The following is a 10,711-nucleotide window of genomic DNA, read 5'->3' as shown; positions in this document are numbered from 1 at the left end:
AATATCACAATATGTATTAGCTAATCATAAGTCTATTAATGTAGATTCTTTTTTTTTTTAAATAGATAAATATGTATATTTTTCAACTAAAACATAATTACAATTTATTATAAGTAGTATGTATTACAGCAGCACATATCCCAGAATACAGTAAATATGTATCTATAAGTAGTTTAGGTAAATCAAGAGATCCATCAGGAACATTTGACATGTAGTCAAGGATGATATGTCGCTCACTCCTTTCAAGAACGTCACAAATCAAAAAACTTGATTTTTCAGGAGAAGGTTTTTTAAGTTTAAAAATATAATACAATTTATTAAAAATAAATATCAAGCCACTTATTGAACTTTTTACTGTACAACAGATCTTTTTAAGTTAAACCTGAAGGTTTTTTCTCCATTTAAAAAATAACTACTTTATTTTTATTTTTAATTAAACAATACATTTTCTTCAAAATGCAAAAACAACACTTTCTGCCTTGTAGCGGGTAAATATAACGTTAAAAATATGCCACTTTTGCTGGGATATAGAACATTTTCTGGGCATTCCGAAAACATGCAAAACTGAAAATTGACAATTTTTGATTTACGACGTTCTTGAAAGGAGTGAGCGATATTTCTAGTTTAACTTTCTTTTTATATTATGTAGAATGTACTTCTTCATGCTTATTAAAATTATAATATTATTTTATTTATATTTATTACTGAAGCTAGATATTTGTTACTCCTTCCTTCTTCCTCTATTTGTGTCCATTGATCAGAAGAAACTTATAAGAAAGCGAGATAATCAGTCTTACGCTTCAGTTGTCAGTCCAGAGCACCTACCTAGGATTTTGCACAGTAAAAACTTGTTAATTTTAAATTGAGAAGGTGCAAATTTTGAAAAATATTAAGAATTATAAAGCAGATTTCAACAATAATGATTTTCCATACACAAACTGATGATGTTTCAGTGATGTTTTAAAAGAAATTTATATTTTTTTGCGGACAAAATAACAAAAGTACACATGGTAGTTTAAACTTTATCATATTTTGAAATACAATTTTTTTATAACAATTGAAATTTTATATTAAAAAATTTACAATGATTTTTAAATTACAGCAAAATTTTAAATATCATTGTTCGAAGCATCAAAAGCTTTTACCATACATTAAAAACTAGCGTAGGTTTCTCTGATCAGGAGTTGGCATGGTAGCCAAAAAAGCTAACCACTAAACTATGAGTAGTACTGATATTTAACTATGCGCTTCATAATATCATTTGTTACAAATCTCTTAAGAAAAAGAAAAATTTATTGTTAAGCTATAAAAAATATGACTAGCATATATTAATAACAGGTTTATTTAATAAACTTTTGCTAATTTTAGCTTTAGCTTGAGCTAAGGCTTTTATTCCGTTGGACTTATTTTGATTAGTGAAAATTCTCCCTAATGGAATGATCTCAGATTGCTGCAGTCGCCTTCTGAATTTTTGGTAAAACTCTAAAACGGTGGGGTTGGCCCAGACTTGTTTAGAATCAAAATCTAGCACCCTCAGAGATTGGAGACTTTGGGCGCGACTCAGGGCGACGTAGGCTTGACCCGCTTCAAAAATCTTGGACAGAGACATTTCAACACAGTCCAGAGTGAGGCCCTGAGATTTATGTATCGAGAAGGCCCAGGCTAGATTGAGTGGTATTTGCCTTCTAGCGAGTAGGGCCCCTCCGGAAGTCTTCACGACCCATCTTTCTGTTCTCGCCGTGTATTCTTTTTGGTTTTTAAACCGAACAACCGGGAAACCCTCGTCAAATCTAACCACCACCCCTCGAGCTCCATTAACGAGTCCGGAATTTATACTTATATTTTTCAAGAGCATAACCTGCGCCCCTTCCTTCAGCACTAGCTTGGAGGGAGCCACGGTTTGCGCATCCAGCTGGCCAGTCGAATACGGAGAGCAATCTTGAGCATTATACACTTTGTCCTCACCTTGTAGCTGCTTTAACTTAGATTCGTTGATAAGCTTAGAGTCATTAGTGTGAGAACACAGACGCGTCGCCAGAATACCATCCCCTTCTATATTTTGTTTGGCTGTAGCGAGGAGTTTTGCACTTATCTCGTCTGTGACTCGTCCTATCCTAATACTGTTCAAGATGGATACGAATTGGGAGTCTTTTTGTCTATGTACTGTTTGTAATTCAAAGGAGAGGTCCATGCACTTTTCCCAGGCGGAGGATTGGAAACAGAATCGTTTTTGTTCTTTATCTTTACCGCTCACAACGGGTGGAAGTTGCAGGAAATCTCCACACAGAATCAACTGAATACCACCAAATGGTTTGTCATTCTTTCGAATATGTCGAGCAACTGCTTCTATTTTCTGTAAAAAAATATATATGTATAGTTTCAACTAGTAATAAAATTTAAATGATTAATTCAAATATAAATTAAGAAACTTAAATTTCATAAAAAAAATGAACAAAGATAATTTTATATTGTAGTTAAAAAGTACAGTTATGAACAAATAATAACCTAATGTTTTATTTTATTTAAAATTTTTACTTACCTCAAAGAACCTCCCATCTACCATTGATATTTCGTCTATAATTAAATGTCTACACTTTCTCCATTTCTGCGATATAGCTGGTTTAGAAGCGAGTTGATAGCTCCTTTCCAAGGATCCCTCTCCATCTCCGATGCCTGCAAAGTTATGTAGTGTGGTACCACCTAAAATAATAAAATTCATTTACATATATATTTTATTGATAAAATAAAACAATTTTCCAGATAGACTAAAAATATTTTTAAATTTATCAATTGGTTTTTATAAATAGATAATAATTAATAATAGAGAGAAATAATAATTTTAATATAGTTATATCACAGGAAAAAACAACCCGCCTACTCCCAGCTCAAACCTGAGTCCTTTTAATGACCAGCCAGGTGCTTTATTCATTCGAACAAAACAGCTTGGTTTTTTTTCCCCATAAAATGAATGCATAAAAATGACTTTTACCAAAATTAAGCGGACTAAACTGGATACTTCAGTGATTTTTTTAGTAGGTATATAAATTTTAAAAATGCATAATTTATCAAAGAGAGTGTCAATCTTAACACACTAAGGACGGAAGGATATTTTTGCCTTATTTTTATGTCAGAAAAGAAGGAATTGTTTAATGTTTTTACATGAATATAATGTACCAATCACTTTGTTAAGGTCTTAACTATATAATAATAATAATAATAATAAAATTGGATAACTTATATAGCGCCATTTTCGTAAAAAAATACCTCAAGGGCGCTTCACGGTGAATGAATTGGGGAAAATATTATGGTGGAAATGATTTAGCAAACAAATGTGTTTTTAGTCTTTTTCTAAAGATCATCTCACTCTCACTATTTCTAACCATTGGTGGAAGAGCATTCCACGCCGTCGGTCCTGCAACAGCAAAGGCACGCTCGCCAAATTTAGTGCGTTGGTTGCGAGCTGGTAAGATAACTTTGCCCATTGCAGATGTTGTAGCCGATCGAAGCGTGAGACGTCTATCAACCAATTCATCTGGAATACACAGCTCCTTAAGATACTCTGGAGCCATATTGTGTATTGATTTATACATGAGTAGGCAGAGTTTATACTCAACCCTTTCGGGAAAGCGTAACCAGTGGAGTTTGTGAAGTAGTGGGGTGATGTGACTGAATTTAGAAATTCCAAAAATTAGTCTCGCTGCTGCGTTTAACACTGATTGCAGTCGAGTCATTTTATTGTTTGGTAGACCCGTGTATATACCGTTACAATAATCTACTCTCGATATTACAAACGCATTTATTAATTGACGGGCAGCATCAACTGGCAGATTCTTGCGAATGCTTTTAATTTGCCTTAGCTGATAAAAACATGTACTTGTTGTTTTGCTAATTTGAGTCTCAAGGGAGAGATCAGAATCTAAGAACACGCCGAGCAGTTTGACGGCCGGTGTAGTGGTACTCTTTGGATTGAGTGGTGTCGTGTTATCAATCAAATTCTGTCGTTTAGGTGTGGCTATCCAGAGATGTTCCGTTTTGGACGGGTTTAACGTCAGTCTGTTTTCAGCCATCCATTCTCCTATTCTCTCAATGCACTTATTAATAGAGTCAACAAGTTTATATTTTTCCTCCGGCCTACAATAAAAATAAATTTGAGTGTCATCCGCATAGCAGTGAGACCACAATCCGTGTGACTTTATAATATTTTCTATGTCTTTCGTATATAGAAGGTATAGAAGAGGACCTAGGACTGATCCCTGGGGTACACCAGTAGAGACGGAATGATAAGGGGATTTAACTTTTTGAAAAATGACTGAATATTCACGTTCTCGAAGGTATGAGCAAAACCATGCAAGTGCTTTATCACAGATGCCGTATGTCTTCCTCAAGCGTTCCAGCAGAATATTGTGATCAACCGTGTCGAAAGCAGCACTCATATCCAAAAAGGAAACCAAAACAAGGTCACCAGCATCCACAGCAGTTATTATATCAGACAGTACTCTCACTACGCCTGTCTCTGTAGAGTGGTATCGCCTGTATGCCGATTGCCTCTCTGAAAACAACTTGCTATTTTCAACATACGTTGTCAGTCTATGGGCAACAATTTTCTCTATTATTTTTGATATGACAGGAAGGTTGGAAATTGGGCGGTAGCTTGAAAGGTCCTCGGAGTCCATCTGAGAATTTTTTATTAGTGGTGTAACGTTTGCCTTTTTCATGGTCCTTGGAACAATGCTTTTCTCCAGAGACATGTTTATAAGATCTCTTATAAATGGAGCAATCTCGTTAACACATTCTTTCAAAAGCCATGTCGGTAGTGGGTCCAGTAAACACTGTTTATTGGGCAAAGCATTAATAAGTTTTGTTACCTCACTTATATTTGTGGACTCGAAAATTTTCAGATACTGCAAGGCATTACAGGAAATTGTTGGATTTTTAACCAATGATGTTGCTTTCCGAATATTTTCGATTTTATTTTTGAAAAAAATAGCGAATTCGGAAGCAGTGGCTTGTGTGTTGATTTTAAGTTCACAATCTCCGCGGACAGATTGCAGACTTTGCCACAGGAGTTTCGGAGACGACCTATGTTCTCTAATTCTCGAACACCAATATGCAGATTGTTTTGATTGAATCAAAAATCTATTAGTGGTTTGTGCTTCGAGCCACTTTAAGCGATCTGAAACTAATAGCGTCTTTCTATATTTACGCTCAAAACGCCGTAGTTTTTGTTTTCCATGTCGACATTCCTCGTCAAACCATGCATCCGATTTCCTTTTACGAACGGTTTTCGTGGTTAAAGGCGCATGTTTGTCTATCAAGCTGAAAAGTACACCATTGTACAAATCAGCCAGCTGGTCGACATTCTTGGAACTACGATCAGTATCCAGACCAATTAAGGAGTTCGAGATATCGGTCTTAAATTTATTAATATCTAGTTTCCTCCACGACCGTGATGTGAAGGATCTGTAGATAGGGGTGGGTTTGCCGATATTGATTTCGCCATGTACTAGTTTGTGATCTGACAGTCCGATGTCTCTTACATTGACTGCAATACGTTCATCACATTTGCGTCGTATTATAACATCCAATATACCCCCTGCGTTATGAGTTGAGGTATTTACTTCTTGAAGACAATCAAAATCACTCAGAAGTACATTAAAGCGTTTGGTCGCTGAATCTGTTTCACGGTCGAAACGAATATTTATATCTCCAGTTATAATTAATAATTCTGTGCGAGTAACCGCCCATTCTAACAGGGATTTTATTTCTGAAAAAAATTTAGTAGTCGGTGCCTTAGAGCCGGGCCGATAAATTGTTATAAGAGTAAAATTTTTACTTCCTACTGTTATTCTGCAACAAATGGATTCGAAACTCGAGAACAAAGGTAATCTTATATTCATTAGTTTAAAATTATTGTTTGTAAGTATAACTATTCCGCCATGATTTGTCCACGAAAGGTCGTCACGTTTTTTACAATCTTCGGACCTGCGCGCCCGCTCAATAATATTAAAACCTCTGCTACGGAGCTGTTTAATGGTGACAGAGTTGCCATCTTCATGCCACGTTTCAGTAATAGCCAAAACATCTATTTTATAGTCCGCTACTATATCACAGATGTCATCGATCTTATTATTAATTGAGCGAGCGTTCCATGTACCAATCGAGACTGGATATGCTTTACCTATATGCCTATTTGGCTTCGCATTTCCTTGACTTTCAATGCCTACAGTATCTAAGATTTCCGGTAGATCTTTATGCTTTCTGCCTCCGCGACATCCTCTGTATCTTTTTTTCCGGATGTATCTTTCCTGATAAAGATTATTTGAATTTAAATTATGTTTAAGTATGTTACTTCTATTAAATGTATTAATTGCGGTGTGATTCTGAAACTGTAGAAGGTTCTCTACTGTGTAAACAATCCTAGATTTACTATCCTCCATACACATATTCCGACGTTTTAAGCAATTTACTTAAATGGCATGGACAAAATAAAGTCAAAGCATTGTTCATTTTTGGACAAAACAGTAATAAAAGTTATATTGATGGATTACTTTCCTTTGGGTCCGTCGAGCGTCAAATTACTGGTCACACGTGGTGTATCCGGCTCGGGTCTGGGAATCGCCTAACCATCGAACGCACTTTTAACACATTTGTTGAATATTGACAAAGATAAAGTTAATATTTTCGATAATTCTTCACAAAACACAGTTTTTTACAAGAAAAACTAATTTTTTTTCACTCAAACTGAGGCTAATGTTATACAGAAAATTTTTATGTAAAATATAAATTAAAAGAACCAGAGAGTCCAGAACAAATGATTTTTTTCCGGAGCGGGGTAAAAACAGGACCGGCAGCTAGGACAGCGCCAGAGAAGAATCTGCTATAATAATAGAATCCCGTCGCTAGCGCTCCGTAGGCGTAAAAAAGCACCCGTCCTTAGAGTGTTAAGTGCATTTTTCCTTATTAATTTTAGCTTATAAATAACTCATTCCGCTTTCCCTTTTATACACAAAATTAGATAAAACCAATTACCTATGTGGCAAGCCGCAACTCCAGTAGAAGCAGTTGGTATAGTAACATCAGGGGGTAACGCTGAAATGATCTTCCTCAGCAGAAAGCTTTTCCCCGTTCCCGCAGAGCCCGTAAAAAATACATTCTTCCCCCCGACACAGGCCTCTAGAACCCTTTTTTGTTCATCATTCAAGGTGGCTTCGGCTGATAATGGAGATGGAGAATATAATTTTTTAGCAGCTGGGGCTTTAACCTCGGCGGTCGTCAGTTTTCGTTTCTTCGTGGGCGGAGAGGGCGTCGTGGTCGTGGCTTTAGAAATCTTATTTTTTGCATTTTGAATATCGGCGACGGTTACAGGGCTTACGTCTTCGAACGATTTCGGTTTACTTGACAGTAACTGTGCGCGAATATTGCCGACTTTGTTCGGCGGCGTCGATTTCACTTCTTTATCACCCGTCATCTTAATGAACAATGTCCTCAAAAATCCTACTAAATTCGCCGGCGGCGCATTTGAAAGGAAAACTGAGCAGTTAATCTCCTGGAATTTTATGCTAGCCTTTCCTTCGGCCATAAACTTTTTATGTACACTTATACCCTTCAACTGAAGTTTAATGGTGGCAGACTTCTCGCTTGATATTTCCACAAACATCTCTCGAAATTCATTTCTAACTAACCTTAAAGTAGCAAATTTATGAGCTACTTTCCTGACGATCGATCCTTGAGAAGATAGCCATTCAATGCTTACAGCACACGACAGTAATACATTATTATCATTTCCTTCCATTTCAATGCGCAAGAAAAAATAAATTGTATATAAATAATTTAAATAAATAAAAACTCCGAAACAAGAATCATCCGAGCTAAACAAAAAACAGCCGAAAACGTCAAATTCCGGCGTTACCGAATATATTTTCAAATGCAAGTTGGCTCAAAGATTACCAACCTATAAAGTTGGTAATTCGTCAGGTATCGGAAACCTTTTTACCTATATCAAAATTAACCAAAATGATATAAAGGGACGCTATTTAGTGGTATACAAATTCAAACTTCTAGCAGTAAATTGATGGTTGCACCCGCCGTGTGGCATGTTGCGCCATCTTGTTAAAACCGCAGCTCTATCACATCAATGCCATTCAACTGAGGTACGAAGAAATCAGTAATCATGGCTCTGTAGCGCTCTTCATTGACCGTAACATTCTGGCCGGCATCGTTTAAAAAAAATATGGGCCAATGATTAAACCTGCCCATAAAGCACACCAAACAGTGACTTTTAATGGATGTAAGGGCGTCTCGACAAAAGCTTCATCTGGGTTTTCTCCACTCCAAATTTGGCAATTCTGCTTATTGACATAGCCATTTAACCAAAAATATACTCATTAGTGAATAAAATTTTGCGTTGAAAAAGATGATCAAACTGAAAATTGTTTTCGGCCCGTTCATCGAACCTACGAGGCGAATAATTGTCATCCAGTCTATTCATGGTGAAATGAAAAAACGTACTGACTACAAATCAACTGTCAAATTAACAGTCTGTAGAAACAATGTCGCCAGTTTAAAAACCAAACCTCTAAAAAAAACACTTTTTCCTGTGGGCTATTTTCACCCCGGAGAAATACGTATTTACCATTTTGTACATATAAATGAAAGATTAAATTTTTCATTCGACAATTCGACAAATTTGCCGCAGAATACGTCAAGAATGGTGGCGAAATAGTTCTCACATGGTTGCATAGGCTCTTTAACCGTTGTCTGGAGGAGAGTTATACTCCGGTGGATTGGAGAAGGGCAGTTATAATGCCTCTCTACAAGGGTAAAGGTTCTAGGGTGGAATGTGGGAACTATAGAGCAATCAGTCTATTGAGTGCTGTTGGCAAGATGTATGGTCGAATCCTTATTGAAAGAGTGAGAACCATAACAAAGGACAAAGTGTGGGATGTCCAGAGTGGATTTATGAATGGGAGAGGATGTACGGATCAAATTTTTGCCTTGCGCAACATTACTGAAAAGTTTTTGGCCAAAAACCAAAAGCTTTTCTGTGCTTTTGTGGATTTGCAGAAAGCGTATGACAGAGTTGATAGAACGAAGCTATGGAAGGTGTTATCTGAGTATGGGGTAAGCAGTAAACTTATCCAAGGCATAGCATCCTTGTACGAGGATAGCACTGCATGCATAAGGGTAAGTGGTTCATTTTCATCCTGGCTTAGCATCTCTAAAGGTGTTAAGCAAGGATGTGTAATGTCACCGTGGCTGTTTAACCTATACATGGATAATTGCATGAAAGAACTGAAAGATTTAAATATTGGAGCCAGAATGAATAATTTGACTGTCTGTTGCCTTTTGTATGCTGACGATGCTGTTCTTCTTGCCAATAGCAGAGAAGACCTGCAGGCGTTGGTGACAAAAGTGTATAATGTGTGCAAGGAAAGTGACTTATTGATGAATGTTAGCAAATCCAAGATTATGGTTTTTGAAAGAGAAGAATGCAGATCTGAATGTGAAATATTAGTAAACCGAGAGATTCTGGAACAGGTAGATGATTTTGTGTATTTGGGTAGTATGTTTTCTAGGGATGGAAAGATTGATAAAGATATAGAAAGGAGAGTGAATGCTGGGAACAAAGTGAACGGTGCACTGAAATCAGTTATAGCAAATAAAAACCTATCAGCGGAAGCTAAACTGGCAGTGCACAACGGAGTCCTGGTTCCAACTCTAATGTATGGAAGTGAAACATGGAGTTGGCAAAAGAAGGATGAAATTAGACTGAATGCAGTCGAAATGCGATCTCTCAGAAGAATGTGTAACAAAACGATGTATGATAGATGTGCGAATAGTGAAATAAGGAAGGAATGCAAAGCTGAGATAAGCATTATCGATAAAATTAAGAAAGGTGTGTTGAGATGGTTTGGACATGTAGAACGAATGAGTGAGGAAAGAACGGTAAAACAAATTTATGAGGCGAATGTTAGCGGGAAAAGAAGCAGAGGAAGACCGAGAAAAACATGGCACGATCAGGTATGCCAAATACTTGAAAGTGGTCAGGTTAGGAGTCGTAACAATCGGCGGGTATGTATGAGGAGATGCATGAACGTGGAAGAGGCGAAGAATGTTTGCAAGGACAGAGTGGTGTGGCGCTCTATTCTCTCTGCCTACCCCTGCGGGGAAGCGGCGTGATGGTTAGTTAGTTAGTTTTTTTAAATTTTTCATAATTTTTTAATAAATCTCTTAAATTTTAATTTTTATTTCATTTTCGAAATTCGGTTAGCCAAAAAAAAATGGTTCGTTGGTAATCTTTTGAATCTACGCATATACATACAAGGATTATGGAATAAGTAAAGGTCTAAATACACATGCTATATTTAAGCTCATGAGCATGCTATATTTGAGCAAGTGCTATGTAGTTTCATGCATGCAAGTACCTTGCCAAAAATGAGCATGCTCAAAAATCGGCAGCCATTCGATTTTCGGGCATGCTAATCGCAACGTGGGTGTGGAAGGGGGAGGCGTGTTTTGATGCTAGTTTCAATCCAGTTCGTAATAGGGTTACGTGTGTGACTTGACTCCAAAATGTCTCGCTGAGATGATAAATCATTTCAATTTCTATGTTTATATCGGAACAATAAATACCTATGGAATCAGCGATCACCCCTATATAAAAACAATACTGCAATAAATCCCTCCGCTTCAAGTACCATTCCAAGGTAAT

At 36.8% G+C, this 10,711-nt stretch overlaps 1 protein-coding gene across 1 annotated transcript; it reads right to left on the bottom strand.

Annotated features, from left to right (window-relative positions):
• Positions 1-45: 45 nt before the first annotated feature.
• On the bottom strand, positions 46-7,936 carry LOC148304302 (ATP-dependent DNA helicase PIF1-like). The gene is made up of 3 exons (XM_088268732.1): positions 7,030-7,936; positions 2,540-2,700; positions 46-2,353 (listed from the first exon to the last, which is right to left on the bottom strand). Exons 1-3 carry the CDS (start codon positions 7,790-7,792, stop codon positions 1,319-1,321), a joined length of 1,959 nt encoding a protein of 652 aa, XP_088124858.1. The 5' UTR covers positions 7,793-7,936; the 3' UTR covers positions 46-1,318.
• Positions 7,937-10,711: the final 2,775 nt, after the last annotated feature.

This window comes from Brachycentrus maculatus, unplaced genomic scaffold (assembly GCF_059751285.1).
Source record: "Brachycentrus maculatus isolate JH-2025_06_01 unplaced genomic scaffold, ASM5975128v1 h1tg000326l, whole genome shotgun sequence".
NCBI classification, from domain to species: Eukaryota; Metazoa; Arthropoda; class Insecta; order Trichoptera; family Brachycentridae; genus Brachycentrus; species Brachycentrus maculatus.
Note: the sequence above shows the minus strand (reverse complement) of the source record. Positions and strands in the feature narration are given on the sequence as shown.

What these genes read in the sequence shown, in the direction of transcription:
- LOC148304302 (XM_088268732.1), bottom strand. Translation starts at nt 7,792, where the DNA reads ATGGAAGGAAATGATAATAATGTATTACTGTCGTGTGCTGTAAGCATT. An exon ending in AGTTGCGGCTTGCCACATAG is followed by an intron (nt 2,701 to 7,029) that starts GTAATTGGTTTT and finishes TTATTATTTTAG; the next exon opens with GTGGTACCACACTACATAAC. An exon ending in TAGATGGGAGGTTCTTTGAG is followed by an intron (nt 2,354 to 2,539) that starts GTAAGTAAAAAT and finishes ATTTTTTTACAG; the next exon opens with AAAATAGAAGCAGTTGCTCG.